The sequence below is a fragment of the Oenanthe melanoleuca genome, chromosome 18, assembly GCF_029582105.1.
Source record: "Oenanthe melanoleuca isolate GR-GAL-2019-014 chromosome 18, OMel1.0, whole genome shotgun sequence".
Taxonomy (NCBI): domain Eukaryota; kingdom Metazoa; phylum Chordata; class Aves; order Passeriformes; family Muscicapidae; genus Oenanthe; species Oenanthe melanoleuca.
In genome coordinates, this window is record NC_079351.1 from 4149102 (window position 1) to 4170944 (window position 21843).

Consider the following 21843-nt stretch of genomic DNA (forward strand, 5'->3'; position numbering starts at 1 on the left):
CTAGTGAAAAACCCATTTGTACCACAGTCTTTTCACAGTGCAGATCATCTCCTCTGCTCTGACACAGGTGTCTGCAGATATCCTCAAGCAGCCAGTGGGGAGAAAAACTATTTTCAGAAGCTGGTGAGGGACTCCTAATTGCTACTGAAAATATTTTCAAAGCAGCAGATCAGCCAGCAGTCCCAGCTCCATCCCAGAGGCAAACACAATTTATTTGTCATGTTTCAACAATTTTTCTGCTGTTCATACAGTGTAATTAATCACTTGGCAGGCAGGAGAACACACAGAGGACTGAAAAGGCAGCTCATTCTTTGATATGCAGCGATCGTCCTGTACTTTGGTAAGAGACAGATTCACCCTTATTTACAGATGGGAACAGAAGAAAAAAGGTATGTGGCAACTCAATACAGCAACAATTAATAAGAAATAAACAGCTTTGATTAAAACAAGGACTCTACCATTATTGTACCTTACAATATGCTCTTCCACTGGTTTGCATGTATGGCTTTTGGCCATTGATTCCAGATGAAAAGGCAACAACTCACATGTAAAAATAGTCTGTCCCTTCACAAGGAGCACTCAGAAGTGCCCTGCTAGCTGATGGTGAGAGGCTTTAAGATCTGTCACTCGTTCCCCTCTTTCGTCATCTGTTGGGATGATCTAGATTCAGGCTTCCTTCAAATTTGAGCAGCCAAAACTAACCAGGTGAAGAGCTGACAAAGGAGCTCCTGTTCTGATTCCCAACTCCCTAAACTGGGGTGCTCAGACAGAAGAGCACCTAGACTCACACCACTGCTTCTCAGGGCTTGCAATGCAGATCTTGGCCAGGGAGCTGCAGATGCAGCCAGCCTAATTCCCTGAGAGTCCTGTGGCTAGTGCTCCCAGCTGGCTGGGAGCCCAGGAAGGCCTGGAGCCAGCCATTTGGAAATACGAGACACAGGCACTCTGCTTTGTTTGAGCTGGCTCAGTCTGGGCCTGGGTTTTCACACACCAGCTTCAGCTGTGGACTTTGTGTTGGTTACCATCTCCAAAAGGCTATCCAAGGGCTCTGAAGTGCTACCAGATGCCTGTCACAAAGTAAACTGGACTAGGGAAACTTTTGTCTCCCTTCAAACTGAAGCCAAAACAAGAGTTGAGGCCATAGCAGCAAACACTGGGAAAGGAATTTGGGATTGACAAATTGGCTTCTGGCAAATTCTGAGTATTTCTATTACCTCTCTAAAGTCTGTGAGAGACAGAAATTATACTAATAAACTCAACTGAAGCAGTGCCTCAAATGGAGCACAATTCAGGCTTTAACCAAATCTACAGACTCAACTCACAGACAGACAGAAAAGGTTTATTTGTAGGTCCCAGAGCTGAAGGACTCTAGAACTGCTATCTCCTAACCGCAATCCCATCCTCCTAAATCTTTGTCCAAAGACAAAACACACTCTGCAGCCTGAATCAATGCTGATGGAAGTCAGTGGAACATCCTTTAGTAACAAAAGTTAGCTTTTTATGTTCTGCATATCACACCTTAACAGCCTTGAGCTCAAAGGCAGAGCCCTCCATTTGCCTGTGATATCACTCACACAACCTCTCAATACAGGCCATTAAGAACCTTCCATGGAATGGCCTTTACATCTTCAATTGCATACACAATAGGATTTTTTTTTTTTTTTACAAAGTTTTCAGACATTAAAAACTTGTTTACACTGAAGAAAAACAAAAAGTAAAATCAGGCCATTTTAAAAAATGTCAAATGAAATGCCCCAAGCTCCTGGTATCAGGGGGGTTTATATATCCCTTTAAATTAATTGCACTCAGGTGTAATTAAAGGCTGGAGGCTTGGCAGTTTTTTCTTCCCCGTTTGACTCAAACAGCTGGATCAGTTCAGCACCTCACAGTGGCTCCTGCCACTTCATCCCACATCTTGGAGTTACCTTCACCTCTTCAGTTTGCTGCCTTTGGATTCAGAAAGCTACAATAAAGAGAGGGGGCTCTTAGGAGGGCAAGGAAAAGTGAAAGCAGAGGACAGAGGAAAATAACTTGTGACAGGGATAAATCTCCCCTTCCTTTAAAGCATTGTGTGAATGCAGAGACAGCATAACAATGAGCCAGCTCAGTACCTGCCTCTGTGTAAGCACAACCCCTTGGGCAGAATAAAAAAGATGTATTCCCTTTTAAAATATCTATTTGTACCCTCACAGCAGTTATGTCCTTCTGCTGCCTGGGAATTTGAGTGCACCTGAGAATTAGAGAGACATGCAAAGGGCATACTGGGGTGAAAATCGGATTAGACAGGCTACTACCATTTGTGCCAATGGGAGCTGCCCATAAACTTGATTACAGCACCAGGAATTCACACTCATTAAGGCCTGGGAGATGCAAGGATCACTTATCCATTTTCAGGTATGTTTTTCCTTGGGGAAGAACGGGGAACAAACACCATGAATGGTGATAGTCTCAAATCCACCTGACCCTCAGCTCTCCTCTGCTTCATCAGCTTGAAAATTCCAACTTCCTGCCACAGCAGAGGATCCTTAAGCGGGAGCAGAGGCTGCTCACGCCTTTTCCCAGTCTTTAGCTGACATCTAGCGACCAGTTTCCAAACTGCACCTGGAGGAGCTGGAGACGGGCGATGGAACCAGCCCCTCTGGAGGGCAGTGGTGCAGAGGAGCTGTGGGATAAGCATGGGATGCACAACAATGCACACCATTCCCTGCCCTCTCCCCACCAGGACAGCTCACCTGCTCTGGGCACGTGTGAAAGGACCTGGTTCTGCTCCCAGCCTGAACAAATCCCACACTGGCTCCTTTAAGACGGGCAAACACTGCTGCAGGACCCCACTGCATGCTGCCACCCCCTGCAGGGACCATCCAGGAGGCTGGTGGACATCAGGAGTGACCAGCAAGGCTTCCAGCATAGCACTGTCAGATCAGCTTTTTGTGAACAGGGAGGGTCACCCTCTGCCCCCTCCCTGTCCCAGAGGCACAAATCCAGCACTCAAATGGGAAACTCAGCAGCTGTTACCAGGATTAGCAACTGCAATACCCACCCTCAGGCTCTCCTGGAGGACGGATGGCAGAGGTGCAGTTTGCAGTTTTGCAGTTTGTCTTGAAGAGCTCTCCCCAGACACCTTTGTGTGACAGCAGATGTGAAATCTCTAAGGAATACAGACCCACCTGTCACCTGCATTCAAAGAGTGTCAGAACCAGCCTGACACCTCTGCATAGCAATAGGGGAACATGGACTGTGTGCAGAGCCTGTTTTCATTTTATGGCCTCTATCAGCTACTGCAAACCAAGGAGTTTGGTTTATGGCATCTATTAAGGTAACCAAGCAACAGCATGGTGGGTATCTGTGTCATCAGTTACAAAAACCAGGGGTTTAGAAACAAGCAGAGTGATGATGGACACTGAGATGCAGGAAATGTCTGTATTTTTTGTATGGACAGTGGAAACCATTCTGTGTTACTGCACAGAGTGGTGTAACACCAGCACACCTAGCACATCCTTCCTCAATACATGAGAATTGTCCTCACACTTCACTACCTGTGAAGGTAAAATGCTTTTCCTGTTGATTTCAGTATCATTTGCAGTCTATAACACCACTGACACAGAATCCTCTGAATGCACAATGCTAACTGCACCTTTAATCCTTACTTGGGTGGAGATGATTAAAACCAAAATAAAGTAAAGGAGGGACAAAGAGATGCTAAAAAGAAAACTCAATAGTGCTCTACTTCTTAGACAGCAGAGACACTGGCAAATTAAGAATACAACTGAGGACCTTTAAAATAGGTTTTAAAATATGCTACACCCATCAGCCAAAAATACCATCCAAGGTTTCACACAGTGCATTGTTTCTGCTTCCCAACAGCTGTTGAGTCCCTGTTTATTATCTGCAGAAGCTCCCTGAGGACTTGTTCACCTACGAAGTTTGACTGATTTAATTAGATACAAATCAGTGTTTTCTACTCTGAGGTGCCAGCGAGCTTGTACAGGGATCTCCCTCCACAGCCAGATGAATACTGAGGGTTGTAAGAGGAACATTACCTAAATGCTAAATGCTTTCCCACCAGTTAACCCGGGTTAAATGCAGCTAAAACAGTATGGATGGCTTGCTAACAGTCAAGAACCTAGGAAGGAAGAGTCAATAGGCCAAATAAAACAACATTTACAATCATCCAAATACACATCACTCCAGAAGCTTCCTCAGCCCACTAACATGAGATACAATTAGTGTTTCTCTTACCTGGTAGTAGTAATCAACATATTGTGGCTGGTAGTGCTGGGGCTCAGAGTTTTCGGGGGACAGGACATCTTTTAGTAACTCTTCACAGCCTGGCAAAGAGAAACAAGAGGAAACAGTCAGGCCAAGAGTTTATCTTCTATTATGTGGGCAATGGAGGAAGAAACACTGTTTTGTAGCCAATCGGTATGCACAAAACCTCGAAAGGCAGCTTTGGGATTTATTTAAATAGGTGTAACACAACTCTGCCTTCAGAGTTCTGCCCTGCACACATTCAACATGTGGAACTTGATAAGTGCAATTATCTCAGCATGGATACACTAGCCTGCAATGAAACTGAAAGCTGAGCATTGCTTGGCTTGGTAAACCACCCTGTGGGGTACAAACCCACGTCTCACCAAGCCCAGGCTCTGGAGTCAAACACGGGATTTGCAGGCTTGGCATGAGCTAACAACTATAGCACATCAGTGTCAGTGGAGCTGCTTCTAATTTTCCCTGGTCAAAAAGACAAAGGAGCAATGCCTAAGTGTCACAAATCCCCCTTCAAAAAAAAGCTCTGTCACAGAGTGTTTGACAAGCAAATATCTATGCACTGCAACCAGAGATTTTAAGCTTCTGTGTTTGCTTTTGTTAACAACCACATTAAGAGCTGGAAAAAATCAATGTCTGTGTTTCCCTCGGTCCTTCTCTCATCTGAAAACCTGAGACAAATATAGAAACACTGAAATCACCAAATGCCTCGTTCCCCATTAATTACAGTGACTGCACTTGGCAGGGTGAGCTGCAGAAGGCAGTAATGTCAGGCCAGGTTATTTTAGAGCACCCAGCTCAAAGCCTTGGGCCCAGACTGTGTGAAACCTTCTCAGCATGTGTTCTCCTCTATCCTACTTGGAAGATGCAATTGCCCAGCAGTTATTCCTCCCTTCCATCCCAGCACTAATGCAATATTTTTGGCTGTGACATTATACATGGATACCACTACAAAGCAGCTGAACAGGAAACAGGATGATGGAAGGAAGTGTGACCTGAACAGGTTTATACCATTAGCTGACATTCTTTTCTGGATTTACATAAAGAAATAACATCTGTAGGGATGAAGACATCTTAAGGTTATGGAGAGATGTCCCTTTCAAAGGAAATTAGTACTTTAGAAACCAGAAAAAAAATGACCAGAGGTCAAAGTTTCTACCTTGCCTCCTTTGAAAAGGCCAGCCAGACTGGTCTGTTAGAGCTAGAGTCACAAACAGCTCCCACATCTCCAGGGTCTGAAATGCAGAGTCCTTCTGTGTCTCCTCTTTGCTGTTCATTTCTTATCTAAGATTACTCCTGATCACATTCTTTAATTTCCCTTGTCCATTAGGGAAAACCACTTCATGACAGCTCTTGGCCTGTCATTTATTCAGTAAAACACTGGGGAGAAAAGCATTGCCTCCTTTGCATCCAACTGACTCAGTGCAGCCCTCACCACTTCTCCACCAGAGCCACCTGACCCAGGCTTTTGCAGCCTGATCCAGAACCTGGCCAAGCACCAGACCCACTTCCAGAACATCAGCAGGCATTTAATCCAATTTGTTTACCAAACTGCATAGCTTAAAATGGCAAACAAAGCCAAATCTTGCTTTTATTGTAGCCAGGTTCCCATCAGTGCTGGCAGATTCAGGGCATCAGTTCATCTGAGCCAGTCTCCTTCTGCAAAGGTGACTTTTTAGTGGGAGATGTCTGGGTGTGCAGCAGGCCGTATCCCCTGTGCACTGCTCTGCATGCAAGCTGGCATGGCTGCCTGGCTCTCTTCATCCTCCTGGGAAGATTTGCATGTCATTACACTCCATTAAAAAGGGAAGAAGAGAAGGAAATGCTTAGAGACCATTTTCCTCTGAGATTACTAAACCACATCATCACTACCTTGCAGACATCTGAACCTGTTCCAACATCCAGAAAATCAATGAAGAAATGGCCACTGGCTTCAAGAATCTCAAGATGATGCCACTTTTTTATTCCTGTTAAGAACTGAGTTTTAAGAAGTTCTCTGTTCTCCTCTTCTCTGTGAGGACACAAATCAGAATCTCTTCACTCTGGAGCATTGATGCTGGTCTTTCCTTGGACCACCCCTTATCACCAGGACGGTGATGCAGTCAGGTGATGATGCATCAGCTTTCTTATTCAGTGTTTTTCTGCAACAGTGTCCATACAATCTCACATTTTGCTCCTCTCATCTAAATATAATTGGAATTTTTCAGGTACTCCAGGAGGGTTACACAATGGTGTAACATAAAGAGGGAACACTGGAGTGTCTCAAATGCTGTGCATGTGTGTTCTTATCACCCAGGATGTTTCTTATTGGAACACATCCTGGTTTGCAGCCTGGGAAGTGCCTGCAGTGAGCTAAATTAGTGTCTCACAGTCCACACGAAAAACAACAAATCAAAGTTTACTCTGGAAAATCTCAATATGGAAATGGGAAGGTACTGGACAGAGATTTGTTCTTTACTAGCAGAACCACTCCTGAGCAGAACCCTGTGTGCTGAGTCTGCAGAACTGCCGTGGTGGATATTTCAAGCTGTGCAGCAGTGTGCACCCAAGGCTAGAATCTGTCCAAAAATAACCCATTGCAATGAAGCAAAGGAATAATTCCTGCCTACTTAGAGGACCTCTTGCACTAGAGATGTCTTATTATTGCTATAAATTCATTTTCCCGGAAAAGGTAGAACTGAAAGCCACTTACATGGCTGATTAGAGATATTTCATTTGGATGTCCACCTGTATCATAAGATATTAATGTGCTCAATGTTCTCTCCTTTGCTGCAGTTTGAAAAATTTCATCTACATTTCTGGGCAGCACTTGGCAAGAAGACATAGCTGCACTGCAATAACAGCGAGGCAGCAGAGAGAGGAAAGAGTAACCCAGGAGTAGCTCCAGGTCCTTGTGCACCCATGGCTGCAGCTCCACTGAAGGGTGTCCTTGATGGAGAAACACTCTGTGAAAGGCTGTGCTCCATGGAAATCACTGTGACACAGACTGGTGGTCAGCTTCTGTCTGGAGAAAGGACTAAACAATCAGATCACAAAATGAGAGTGGCCAGAAGCTGCTGAAGTTTCTTCCCTGGCTAAAGACACCTGATAAGCCAGCACAGAAGCAGCTTCACTGTCCACTCAAGAGACTTTGTGAAACATGGATGTGCAGGAGTTCTAGTTTAACAAAGCACTGAGTCACTCTCTAGACTGGTCTGTCAAAATTATCTGAGTTTAAAAATATTTATTCTAACACTACAAATGCAAAAGCAAACAAGATTCATTTGGCCAGAACAGGGTCATCTTTAGACCTAAGCAAAAATTATGAGAGTCATTTACAAGTCACTGAAGGGGAAGACATGAACCTTTAACTTTTTCAGTTTACTCAGGTTGCTAGTCATGATACCCCTTAGGAGATAATTTTTAAAATTTGCACTCAGTATAATTTAAAAAATGGTTTTCACACCACAACAAACATTCAATTTGCAAACACACATTCTGGCCACAAATAAACTCAATTTTAGGAAAGCTGTTTCCAACAAATGCTCCAAGGAAGAGATTTAACCTGTAACACATCAGACAATTTTCACACACAATTAAGCAATTTTAATACCCTAGGAAATAAAGTCTGGTTACCTAATTGAATGTAGTTGGTTTTTGACATTTTTCCTAACAGCAATAGCTTTTTATTTTATCTGCCCTTGGATCATTAGTGGTGTATTAGACTCATTTATAGTTTCAGGGTGTATTTAGTAAAATTTAGTTAAGTCTTAGAAAACTCTCAAGTACTTTTAAGAGTAGCTAACTTCAGTTCATTGAGCAGCTATAGGGTAATTAACTCCAGGAGAGCTCAGCTCTTCACATTCAGTGGCAGTCCTTGTCCCTGGAGCCATCCCAGGCAGCACCCCTGTCAGTAAGTTATTCTTACCAGAACAGATAGATCCACCACATCATCTCCAGTTACTGCTTCATTGAAGTTTGAGATCTGTAGCTATGAACCTAAATGGGTTTATGTGGACCTGGGGGTTTTCTGATGTGCTTTACTGAAATTCCCATGCTGGTGCAGCTGTCCTGGTCCTAGATATTATAGGCAAATAAATTCTCTTTTAAATGACTGCAGTACACCCCTCTCTTAGTCCATGCTGGATCTTCAGGGCACAGCTGGTACAACACTTTTCTCAGCTATGGGAATACAAATTAGATTTTATAATTAGTTGAAGGAGATGGCCAAAACTTGGCACTGGTTTTGTGAGAAGCATGTTTGCTTGGAGCATCTGAATGAAACTATAAAGGCTATTAAGAAAAAAAATAATCTCCAGTGAAACAGAAGGCCAGAAATAGTCTGCTTTAGAAAACTTTGTTTTGAAAAAACACCATCAAATTTCATACTGTATTATTTCCATATTATTTCACAGTCCAAATAACCTGTCACTGTCAGACCTAGCAGAACAGCCATCATTCCTTTTGGAACATTTCTTTGAAACTTTGGGCAAATCTATATTCTTGGAATTTTCATTACAAAGTGCTAGGAACTCACAGAGAAACATATCTACTTTTTAACTTTTAGCTGCTTATATATGGCCTGCTTCTAGAAGCCTTCCAACCAACTGCAGTAATTAGATGCCTCAGGATCTAGGAAGCACAGAGATGGATTTTTGAAGGCACATAATTGTCTGTGTTACTATTTTGAAGATTCAAAGGTTGCTATTGCTGCAGGTGGGGAAGTATATAAATTCACAGCTGTGCTTCTTCCACACTGTTAATGAATATGAAGGAGCTCCTACAACTCTACATTTTAAAATTCCACAACAGAGCACAACTGAAATGTCCTTAAAACTTCTACAAGAAGAGGGAAAGACTCCCTTGCTCCAGAAGAACAACAAGCTGTATGATTTCATCTGAAAAAACAGTGATTCTGCTAAAGCACACAGATTCATAAATGCAGAAATGCTCTGTGCTGACATGGCTCAGTCTCTCCCATTATAAAAGCCATGAGCCTCCAAACACTATACAGGAGTCAGAATTGTTTTCATAGTTAAAATAATCTATAAATCTGCCTTTGTATTTTAATTCTGCATTAATCTGTGTTCATACAGTACCCTCTCAACTCTGTGAGCTGTACACCAAGGGCAGTAGGGGGAGCTCCCCCTTAATTTGTCAGGGTTTGGGTACTTTTAAGCAGAATACCATAACAAAGAGACTATTGGAAAGACAATAGAAATCTTAAAATACAGAGAACAGGTCAGACTCAATTAGAGCCTGGTCCTGCAAACATATCTGGCTGTGGAACCCACCAGCCTGCAGAGCACAGGGAATTAACAGCTCCACTCAAGCCATTAAGTATTACAAGTGGCAGAAAATATTTACTCAATCAGTACAATATAAATTCAGAACAGCAAAAACAGCCATTGGTTCTGCTGAGCAAACAGTAATGGTTCCCATGCTGACCCTGCTGAAATTTAATGGGAATTCAGCCTTTGAGTGATATTCTGGCAGCTCTCGGTGCCTCTGAGCAGCGCCACAGAGCACTTAGGAAAGAGGCTCTACAGGCAGACTTATTAAAGCCCTGCAGGCAGCAGATAGAGAGGGCAGCTTCATACTCTGACATTCCAATGAAATTGCTGCAAAGCTTTAAATTCGATGGCAAGCCTATCCCTGGCTCTGGCAGAGCCCAGTTTCATGAGGAAAGCAGCCTAGCAGCAGGGACTCAGCACAGATGCTAAGGCAAAGTGCTTTAATCCACAAAAGACCAGCAAAAGAAGCAAAGCTTTCCATAAATAGCAAGCACCAAACCTGTCCAGTATTCCACCCCAGAGCCACAGTGAGAAGGAGCTCCTTCAACACACTTTTGCCCTCTAGCTTATTTACCTCCACTTGAACAAGTCCTTTCCACCACTTCCCAAGGTCCTACAGTCAGTGGGACTGCTCATCCTTACCCACAGCTCCTGCTACTCAGCAGCTGAAGGAAATGAACTGTTTCCACCTGATAGTACCAGAGGTACACGATCCAGATGTCATGAGGTCTATCCAGCTCTGAAGCACTGAGGAGGCAGCAAGGCTTGATATCCACTTGTAGAGGAACATAACACTTCTCATTTGTACTATACAAGAGAAAACAATGCCCTGGTTTATGGAGGAGAGAGGCCAAGTTGCAGATTTTAGATCCAGGGGTAGGAGTTTCTCTATAAACCAGTTACAGAGCATTAAAGATTCAGATTTTGGGGATTTTTTCAAGTTCCAACATTTAGCTTTTTGCTGAAATCCAGCCCTGGATATGAAATGCTCAAACCAACAGCATTAGATGTCAACTCTGATTTGAATCTGTTGCTCTTAGATGTCTCAAACTGCATGATTTAAATAAATTCAAGGCAGTGAACCACCAAAAAACCTTGACACTATATCCCCTTTGTGCAGCAAACAATTTCACCACCATACTATAAAGGCAAGCATCTATAAGACAAATTAATATGAAGTCTCATAAATAAGAAATATAGTAAGGTATTAGGATTGTAAAGCTTGAATTAAAACATTTGGCTATCAGTGCTAAGGATAGCACAACTTCATACTCTATTACTGAAAACCCCACTGGATTTATAGTAGCATCTCATTTTGCTCTATTAATCTGACTGCCCCAAGCAATTTTAATAGGCTGAGATGTCAAAGAATCATATTTATAATCTGTTGCTGACAAGACAATTGCTTTTGTTTGATAATAAGCCTGCTACTCCCCTTGGGATGTGGCTGCACTAAAACAACATGGTGAAGGCTTTCCATTCTGAAAGGCAGACATGCCCTTTCTGAACTTTAACATAAACAATTTAATTTTTAAGAAAAATATGGCAGGTAGCCAAAGATGAATAAAGTTTCCATGCTGAGAGGTTAGCAATAGAAGCAGCTTTTCTAAAGAGATGCTGTGAAAATATGCAGCACAGTGTCTTATCAGAAATAGATACAGCTGCTGCTGCTTGGATGATAAACATTAGTACTGAGTCTGTGTAAGTGTTGAAATGCTAATGATGTGCTAAGGGAGCTGTAGGTGATGCTGCAGAATTGGGTGATTTCTCTGCATCTGTTCACAGACACATCCTAACAACCATCACATAAACGATTTGGACCCTACATGCTCCACACCTGGGCTTTAAGTTACTCATAAACTTGGAGTGCAAGGTACTCTAGACAGTTTTATCCAGCCACATCTTTGCAGGATTAAACCTTGGAATATGAACACAAGAATCAGTTCCCACAAGGATGAAAACCCCCAAGGCCTCATGACTCTGACAACTCAGTATTCTCACGTTGTCCCCACAGTAAAGGAGATGCAGCTGCTCACTCCATCACTGAGGGTACATGGACAAGGGCACAGTTACCACAGAAGAGATGTTCTGGGTCATTTCTATCCCTTCCTGATGGTATTTTGTGCATTTGTGCAATCTTTAGACTGTGAATTACAGAAGACACCAGATGATTTACAGAGCTTGTATCTTACTTAAACTAGAACTCAGTTTGCTGCAGCATTTTTTGCTCAAGGAAAACCCCCAGCAGAGACTTTAGGGTCTGTGCACAAAGATAATAACTTTCCTCCTGGGCTTTCTCTTGCCTTCTCCTCAAACACACCAGTGTCATCTTGGACAGTGTCCTCATGACCATTGATGAGAGCAGTTTCTCACTGTAATTTTACTTAATTATACACTGTCTTTGGCTGCCATAAACTTTAATTAAAAGTACTGTGGTTTTATGTTTTTGCATTGTTATGGTTTCATAATAATCTCAGCACAGCAGACTCCCCAGAGGCTTCTCCTGGAATCACACCACCATCACTGTGAGATTCACCCTGTCCCTGAAGTCTCTGGGCTATGACATCACTCCAACACTTTACACTGGACACACCACATGTCCAGAGAAGGACAGGATATGGATTATTTCACTATGGGAAGTCAGAAAAGCAATCAGCAGCGAATCAGCTGAAGTCCCTCCTCACTGTTTTTTTGTTGCCTTTAGGCTAAGCTGCAAAGCATAACAATGTCTGTGTCTTCTGTCAAGGACTGTTTCCTTGGAAAGGAGGTGGTTGGATCCACCTGAACTCAATCTTCAGGGTTTTCATGGCCAACCTGTAATTAACTCATTTCCTTCCAATACAGGACCCCAAGTACCCTGATAACATGAATTAATTACACCTTGCAGATACCTCAAGAGGAATATAATAGTCTAAAATTTCCTAGTAGAGAACTGAAACCCCAAGGCTCCCTAACTCCCTGAGGTAAATAGGTGGCAGAACAAGATCAGAATCTTAAGTATTAAACCTGGGCCCTGCCTGTTACCACAAAGCTACTCTTTCTTCTGCTGTATTCTTCTTCAAACCACAACACATTTATTCTGACAAAAATTAGCAGTAAACCAATGCCCAAGCACCTATGGATGCAGGAGCTCTAGCATTGCTCACCACTGATACATGAGATGCACAAAAAGAAAGAATATCCTGGCTCTGTTCCCAGAGCTGGTCTACTGTCACTACAAATAACCACAGTTAAAAGAGAGGATGTCTTTGATCATTACATTTTCTGCAACCAGAGAAATATTAGTGGAACTGAACTGAATTATTTTTAAGAAATATGCACATACCTTTGATAGCAAAAACTCCGTGACAGAAGTCCTTAAAATTGATTCTTCCCAGATCATTCGGGTCCAAGTACTTTGCCAGTTTTTCCACCTAAAATAAAAGATGATAAAATATGTGTTGATCTTGGTGTATCATCTCTTGCTCTGATACACTCTGTATCTTCCACAGAAGACTACAAGTTGAAGAATACTCACACTGTTCACCTGAACCAGCCAATGAATGGTTCTGCAAGGAGAGATCATGTCTTGCATGATACTGGTGCTGATCTCATGGTATCTCCCCCCTTGGAGAGAAACTCTCAGAGAAAAAAGAAGTGTAGCCAGATGCTACACTCCTCTCCCAACCCTGGCTACTTCTTTTGGTTTTTTCTTAAGTACTCATAAGTACCTAGTAGTTAGTTTATTAGCAACTTACAGGAAAAAATTCTAAAAGTAAAAAAGAAAGAAACTCAATCCCCAACACCAGTACACTGTGCAAACAAGCAATGTTCTTACTCCATATAATCTCAGATTCACAGTTTAGGCTTTCTGGTCATTATCCACCAATATAATGAGATTACACTGAATTTAAACACAGCCACCAAACTAGCACTTGCCCCTAAAACGGTCTGGCAAATTTTTCAGGAGGGTTTTGGGAGAGAGGAAGAAAAGCAGCCTAGACTGGAAAGCCTCTTGTGCTGTCTAGACAAAAAGGAATGGAGGAACAAGTAGCTGAAGAAGAAGAAGGTGAGAGGCAGAACAGTCCAGGGAGGTGAGTGCACACCTGGACACACAGCTGGCTGTTCTTCCTGACAACCAAGCTGCTGGAGCTTGTGTAATCCCCGTGTGTGCCTGTGCCTTTGCCTGCAGCACCTTGCAGGGACCCTCACTGAGGCAGAGGCAGCCTCTTGCTGCTCCTAAGAGCTCACAGCAGCTCCACAGCTCCCTGCCCTTGGCCTGGGCCCTCCAGACTCCCAGGAGGATGAACAAGCTGAGTGCAGGGACAGCAGGCGTGGAGGATGCCACAGAACCCTGCTGCAGCACAATCTGTGTGAGCTCAGATATGTCAGTCTGAGCAGCAACAAAAGCCCAGCTGGGAAGACGCATCAAATGAATCCAGATGACCCAGTTTCTCGATTTTCTGGTGTGTTTTTTCCCGTGTGCTAGCAAAACCCCAGCAGCTTCCCAAAGCCCTGCAGATAATGCACTACTGTGTGCACATGACACTTCTTACAGGCACCTCTCAAAGCTATAAATTCCCCCTGTACCAATAACTGCCATTGATAAGCCAAAGGGCTCATTTAGAACAAGCAAATCTGGATTAAAAAAAGGACAGAATTTTTACTCATATACAAAATTCAGTGTTGAATGAGAAAGGAACAATTTGAGCATTAAATTGAATTTTTTCCCCTCTCCTTTTCTTAGAGAAAATAAAAAATCAGCTCATATAGGCAGGGCAAGTAAGGAGCTATATGATGAGTTCAGAGCTCATGACAAGTTAGACATTTTCTTAAAACTTTCATATTGCAGAAGCTGGGCAGCAGAGCCCAGATGTGAAATATGGTGTGACTCATGATCAAATTCCCACCCTGGCATCACAAGGAATTACTGTAACCCCACTAATTTAGAGCACCAGAACACACATCTCTTTAAACAAACAAACAAAAAAGAAAAAAAAAAAAGAAAACCACTGCTTCACCAGAAACCACAGTGTGTGGTTAATGCACACCAGACTAGCTGAAAATCCTGACTGAAACCAATTAAGTAAAGACATGCTTGATACGGAAAATCCAGGTTGGTATTATCCCTGTCACCTTCACAAGCAACAATTGTGTTTTAAATTTTAATGCACGGATTCCTGCAGCCAGCTGGGAAGCCTCTAATCTATTTAAGATTGTGCTATAACACAGTGGTGTCACTGGGTGTTCCCAGTGAATCTGGCACTTTATTCCTCAAAGTTGATTCAATGATTTTAGTCTACCCGTTGCGCAGACATATAAAATTACACTTTTGAAATCAAACTGAATGAGATGTTATGTGTCTGGCAGTGTGTATTAAGGAGGAACAGAGGATATGTTCACATTTAGGTCTAAGTAATGTCTTAACAGTAAATGAAATTATCACCTGAGCAAAGTGCTTCAGTGTCCAGTTTCCCCTAAATCTAATTTGCAGGTTTTCAATTGGATATTACAATGCAAATAACTGACATCAGTGCAGGAGATGATGAAGAATTTACAGAACAGCCTGATGGAATTAATGGCAGCAGTGCTCACATCTTCAGCCAGGAATAAACACAGCTCCCAGCACAGGTCAGGGGATAAAAGGATTTCAATCAATGGGGCCTACGTTTGCCTGGTTACATGCACAGGGTTTATGCATTAATATAAACACATATTTGGTACATAAATCCCTGCATATTTGCACACAGTTTTCAAGAGCCTGCAGTGAACTTTATCATACATTTTTACCAGTAGCTTTCTGGAATAAGGCAAGAGGCTCTTCCTAGGCAATTCCAGACTGAAGGCATTGCTTTAAGTTAAATTTCAATCTGTGGCCAAATAAACTACAGCTACCCCTAAATCTTCTCTGGTGTCCACACTACATAAACCACCCCTCACTTTGTAAAGAAATAAAGTCCTCTCCTCCTCCTTCTCAGAAAGGGTTAGCTCCCAAAAATGAATCAAAAGTTGTTTTATTTCTTCACTGTCTTGGCAAACTTCTGGATTTGTCAGCCTACCTGGGAGCCGGGTGACATTGAAGCCTTTTTTCAACAACCCCCTGGGATTGAGGGAGCCCAAGGCCTCTGCCAGGGAATGAGGGAACAGCAGCTCTGTGTGTGATAATGGAATGGGTGGCACAGCCCAGCTCTGCACATGCAGGATGTGCCAGTCCTGGGCACACTCAGACTCCTGGCCCCACATCTCTGGGCTGTGCTGGGCTCTGCTGATCCCATGGCAAGGGCCTTGAGACCACAAAACCAACTGCTGCCAAAATTCAGTGTGAAACGAGTGTGTGATTGTTGTGATACACACAGGCAGCAAAGGGAGCACTTTGTGCTCCAAGGTTTATGATCAGAAGCCATCACAATGAGTAGAGGCAGTGTTTTGGGCTGGGGGCAGACACTCTTCTCTGCATAGAGCAGTCCCCCACCATGTGAGATAGACAGCACAAACAAGGATTGCAAACTAGTTCTTCACTGTAGGAAGCGAACAAGGGCAGAAAAATGAGCTGCAGGCTCAATAATCCAGCTGGTTCTTTTGGCAGCTACAAGGGTGTCTCTAATGAACCCTTCAGTAGGCATCCAATAGTCAGAAAGAAGACATAAATCTCAGAGAGAAGAAATAAATAATTTTCCTTTGGGAAACAACTGGAGAAAACCATACCTCTGTCCCTATTGTTTAACCCACCTGGATGAATGGCTGATTGCTCTTTCAATGCAAACATGTTTCTCCATTGTAATAACTGCTCACTTCAGGCAAGGTGTTTGCCTCCTGTCCCTTGGGTTTCCCAGCCACCCTGAGTGCCCTGCAAAGGAGTGTTTGCCCCATGCTGTTTTCTGACACATAAGAAGAGGCTGGGAACACTTGAAAAAACAGAATGGAAAGAATGTTTGTAGCAGGGGGGAGTGGAGGGAGTGGAGTAAGGGGAGAAAAGAGGACAAATCACTGACAGATCTCAGAAGAGATATACTGAAACTGATCTTTTCTTGCAAGTGAGTTCAATACAGGGGCACCTGTACTGAATAGCCAAGGAACCCTCTCCAGACTCCTGGCCAACTCTTGTACTGAAGCTGCCAAGACAGTATCAGTACTTTTTCCAGCAAAGATTTTCTGACTGGAACTGAATCCTGCTTCCATTTGCAGGCAAGAAGAAACTCAGACAACTACTGAACCCACTTAATTTTCTTCAAAAAAGAACAGATTTTGTTAACACAAAAAACATTTGTAAGATTCAGACGTATTACACGTAATTGAGTTCAGAGGGACCCCACACCAGCTCTGTTCATTGAAATCGTGCAGCAGGATCCAAATCACAGCCAGGAGATGCCATTTGAAATAAACAACTTGTCTCAGCGGTTTGCCTTCATGCTGCAGAGGTCTGTGAGCACGTCTCACCCTGAAGTGAGAGCAGGGAACACCTGGAGCTGTGACAAAGGCAACACAAGCACTTGCAGGAAAAGGTCAGGCTGTGCTGCGGCAGCGACATTTGGGCAGGATCTCCTGAGGCAGGAGCATTTGTGAGAAACCTCAAAAAAAAACAGCAAAAGGAGATTAAACATGTAAATGCTGCAGGGTGGAATTAGAGAGCTTCCCACATGATTTATACAAGTAACAGCACTTGCACTTGCCCTGGTTTCAACAGGCTGGCCTTTCCCACGTTTGGAAAGGGTGTAAGTTGACACTCCACAGTTTGAAATGCTGCTCCAGCAGCAGGGCTGGGCAGTGAGACCAGCACGTGTGTGAGACCCACTCCTGTTCTTCCCACTGGCCCCTGGGTTCAGGTGTTCTTAGCACTGATGTGGTCCCAGATGTTGGAACTCCTCAGTCAGAAGGGCTGTCTTTTGATGGAGGGGAAAGAAATGAGATTTCTCTGTGATATTGTGGCATTTCAGGGAAGCAACACAAGAAGAGGGAAATTATTTTACATTGCATTGGAGGAACTAGCACTCACACAGTTGTGGTACCCACTGTCATGTGAGATACTGGAAAACAGACAGGTTGCAGAGAACTGACATACAATTAAAACATCTTATGCAATCAAAAAAAGAGAGTTTTCTGCTGTTTAATTTGGCAAAAGGGAGATAAAGGGATGTTTTGTTATGAGGTATAAAGACTTCTGTAAGCAGGGAACTGTAGGTTCCAAAAGGCTGTAGCAAAGACATTAAGAGCCATTATCAGCAAAATAAAACTGAACAGACTCCAATTAAAAGCAAAGCACAGTTGTTTTATCAGCATGATTGTTTACCCACGAGAACTGTAAATCAGGAACAACCTGAAACTATGAAAAGCAACTGGAGTCCCTCACCTGAGGCCTTTTGAGAAGGTGAGACACACCTGGAAGATCTACCTAGCCCAGAATAAGTGGGCTAAAATCTGAGCTGTCTCTATTTCAGATGACCTGATGCTCTCCCTGAGCCTGACCCTCCAGCACACAGGACCATGTTCCCTGTCACACATGTAAGGAGTGGAAGGCCAGTGTTTGGGAGTCACGAGTCCAGCAAACTCCAGCCCACTTAGCCCTGGCAGACTGTGCATCGTAAATAATTCATATCACTGCAAACAGCAGCATGAATTTCCATCAGCTGCTGTCTGATCCTAAAGCATGCAGGGACATACATCATTGCTGGAAACAATGGCTTTGAATTTGCTTTGAATTTTGATTTCAAGCATCACTCATTGCCCCTTTATCTGTGGGATTCAAGCCTGAAAGTTGGCTTCTCTGTGACCTCTCTGTAAACAGAAAGGATTGTTTTGGTTTCTGCTTTAGCTGTGCACACCCAATTTACTAGCTAGAAGGCAGATCTTGGGATTGTGTCCTAAATGACATAAGCAAATCTGTTGAGTAATCTTGGCCTCCTGTAATAATCTGTCAAATCCATCATTTACTAATGGTTGCAATGCAAAAAGTCTAATCAAATTCAAGGGAGTCCATTCAAATGCCTTCCCTGGGTTTAGCATCAACACATGGAATTGCATCTTCTTCCAAATATGACCTGAGTCCATGGGGCCTTGGTGCAAGGGGAGAAAAATAGCCCCAGTCATCCAGATGGAGAAAACATCCACCATGTGGAGTATGTGAAAGAAAGGAAGAGATGGCTCCAGAGGCACTGCAGGTGGCTGAGTGCATTCTGAGGAAAAAGGAAGCTTCTAGTGTTGATGTGTTATTAATGCTCTGTGCAAGCATCACCTGGGCTCAGGTGGGTAACAGATGGTGTGTGCAGTGGAGCTGCTGAAGCAGGAGTGGTAGAGCACTGAGGATCTGCAGGACACACGGCAGGGCAGCTGCTGCCCTTCCCAAAGGCAGGGACACACAGCCCCAATCTGCTGGGCTGGGCTGGGCTGGGCTGGGCTGGGCTGGGCAGCACTGCACTGAGGGACAAGGAGCAGAGGAGGGCAGGAGCTGTAGGATCCATATCACAGCTCCCAGGGCAGGAGGGCTTATCTTGACTGGGAGATCCCTGCTGCTGGGGAAGGACATGGTATCCAGCGGCCATGGGGCTGTGGTACAGGGGACAGAGCAGCAAGTCTTCCAGTAGCATGATGTTACCAGCATATTATTTCATCTGCCTTGGCTTCCCCTTTTTAAAAATGGTGATGGCAATACTCACACCACAGTCAGAGTGCACCACAAAGGCAGTGATGCTGCAGACATCAATGAAACCTGCACAGAGCTGGTCCATGCTGTAGCTTGCCGGGTTTCCTGCCCTGTCTCACTTGCCCAAAGCCTGGTGTCTGTCATCCCTGAAAACATCTGCTCAACTGACATGAAACACCAGGCATGCTGATGATCTGACACAATACACAGGTATTTCTAAACTTGCTGTGCTGCAGTGAAATCTGCCCCACTGGGCAGACCCTTGTCATTGTCTTGTTTTCAGCATTTTGTTATGCTAACAGCATTTTATTATCTTCTGATGGTAGAAGACTGAGCCACACAGTACTGCTGAGAGAACATATTAGGAATGGATTTGTTCAAAACATTCTAATATGTAAATGAGCTATTAAGAGAACATCATACACTATCAACCTCAATGAATGTTTGTGTATAACAGAAATACAGGCAGTGTCAGGAAAATTGATGCTATGATTTCTGTTCCACATTGAGAAATCACTTGCAGTCTTCAATACATGATGACACAAAGCTAATTTGGGATAACAACATATACAATTCTTGTCATATAAGATACCCCAATATTCTACTTATTGTTATAGAGGGGTAATGCAATGGTTGGTTCTTGCAATTAAGGGATGGATGAATGTATGTTAAGAAAAGTTTTATTGATCTATTGTTATGTTACTGTGATTTGTTTCAGAACTTCCTCAGATTATACATCCCAAAGAGACAGTTCACAGCTACAAAAACTACCTTCCCCCATCAAGCCAGAAACCACCAAAATCCTGTTGAGCTTTTCCTCTACCAGTCTACATCTTTGGCTGTATCAATTGTTTATACACACAATAATCCTAGAAGAGTAATTCACATTTATTTTGTCCCTCTTAATGCAATGTAGCAGCTGACAATGATCAAATGCCAGAATCATAAGACCAACCTCTCACTACAGTCTCCCCCACGATCTATGGATATGTGAGAACTGAGAACCTTTCATTTAGTTACTTAAATTGCTGATTTAAACAGGATTCCATTTCCCTCCTCCCCTCTGATGCTCTGTTGCAAAACAAGACATTTGGCTGGGCCCACCAATCTTACAACAGTCTATGGGGAATCCCACACAGTCTGGAGCACCATGGGAACAGAGAGCAAGGCTAAGAATATGCCGAGCCATCTGTTCACTCTACAGTGATTTTTTTTAGTGTTGTTCTGGAAACAAAGGGTTAATGCGTTGAACTGTTTTCTCAAAACCACTGATTCACTCACTTGCTAAAATTAGCAGGGCTGCATTAACACCTTCTCCTCCACAGCTATCAGAATGGAAGCCAAGGCTGCCTGGGAAAACAAAACTGTTAGCAAAAGCTGTGACAAGCTGAAAGGAGGCACAGCCCATTATCGTCCCCATTAGCATAAGTCAAATACAGCAGAAAACAGTCAGATCACAAGAGACGTGAGGCAACTGGTCATGTGGGTGTAGAATGCTTTCCTTTAAACAAGGAGCAGAAAAATGTTTGCATAACATCAGGCTTATCTACAAGTGCTGCAGCATGGATTGATTTCCAGTGAAAATGAAAATATTCTTCCTCTCTGCAGATTGTGGTGTGTGTGATCGTTCTCATTGGTACATAAAGGGAACTTACACAGAATAACGTTTCTCATGGCTTTCAGTTGCATCAGCCAAAGAGGACCTACTCTCAGAATAATTATTATGTTTTGTAGTAAAACCGGGGAAAGATGTGGGGCCCTCAGTGCTGGAAAACACCTTCTTGGTGCCTTCCTTGCTGACACATCTGCATTTTAATTGAGGTGTTATGGTTTGCAAAGAACAAAATACCAAAGGCCAGCAGGAAGGAGAGGGTGGGGAGAGCAGAGCAAATCAGGCAGGTTTTACAGGAGCAGCTCAGACATCGAGGGGTCTCCAGGGATCCACCAGCGAAAACGCAGTGCTCAGTGCCAAACAGGAGCTTCAGAAAATTCACCAAACCAGAGGCAAAAGCCCGTGCTGAAATCCAGGCAGTGGCTCCAATGCACAAAATCAGAACAAGGCACTTTAGTACCAGCCGTACAATGGCACTTCACTTGCTCATCTCTGATACACAGGTCAAAAACACCTAAGTGCAACAGCACTCACCAGATACTGTATCACCCAGTTTGTCAGCAAATCCTCACAGGCTGGATTTCTAGTCTTAGAGTTACAAAGCAAGAGTTACACCTCAGACAGCCACTTCTCTTGACCGTGTGCTTTACTGTTATATTCTCTCCTTTAGGCACAAAGCTAGCCCAGCAATATGCAACCAGCACACAGCACTGTGCTTCACACACATCTACTTTCAGAAAGAATTTAGATTTTGGTCTGAGAGCCAGCCAGAGGCCTGTCCAGAGCAGCATAATTTGGGTATCCTCAGGTCTCTCAGCCTGATCTCCTGAAAGCAGTTTTGAGCCCAGCTGTTTGGCTTTTGGCATGCTCACAGATATAGAGCATGAAATGCAGGCCTTGAGATCTAAAAAAGCAGCAGTCCTGAAATTAAACCGAATGAAAGAAATTTCATGGCAAATTAATGCTTTGACACAAATCCTGGGAGGAATGAGTATGGGATGAATCCAGCTCAGGGAGACACACATTAGTTAAGATGACAAACATCAGGCAGAAAGGTATGATTAAAGGAACAATAT

At 43.4% G+C, this 21843-nt stretch overlaps 1 protein-coding gene across 2 annotated transcripts in view; it reads right to left on the reverse strand.

Annotated features, from left to right (window-relative positions):
• Positions 1-21843, reverse strand: part of RAB11FIP4 (RAB11 family interacting protein 4) — a 114107-nt gene that overhangs the window by 65836 nt on the left and 26428 nt on the right. For both annotated transcript variants that reach the window (XM_056505961.1, XM_056505960.1), the window contains exons 2-3: positions 12865-12952; positions 4240-4328 (exon numbers count right to left, since the gene is read on the reverse strand). In XM_056505961.1, the coding sequence (XP_056361936.1) occupies positions 4240-4328; positions 12865-12952 (177 nt within the window). The remainder of the gene's footprint in view (positions 1-4239; positions 4329-12864; positions 12953-21843) is intronic.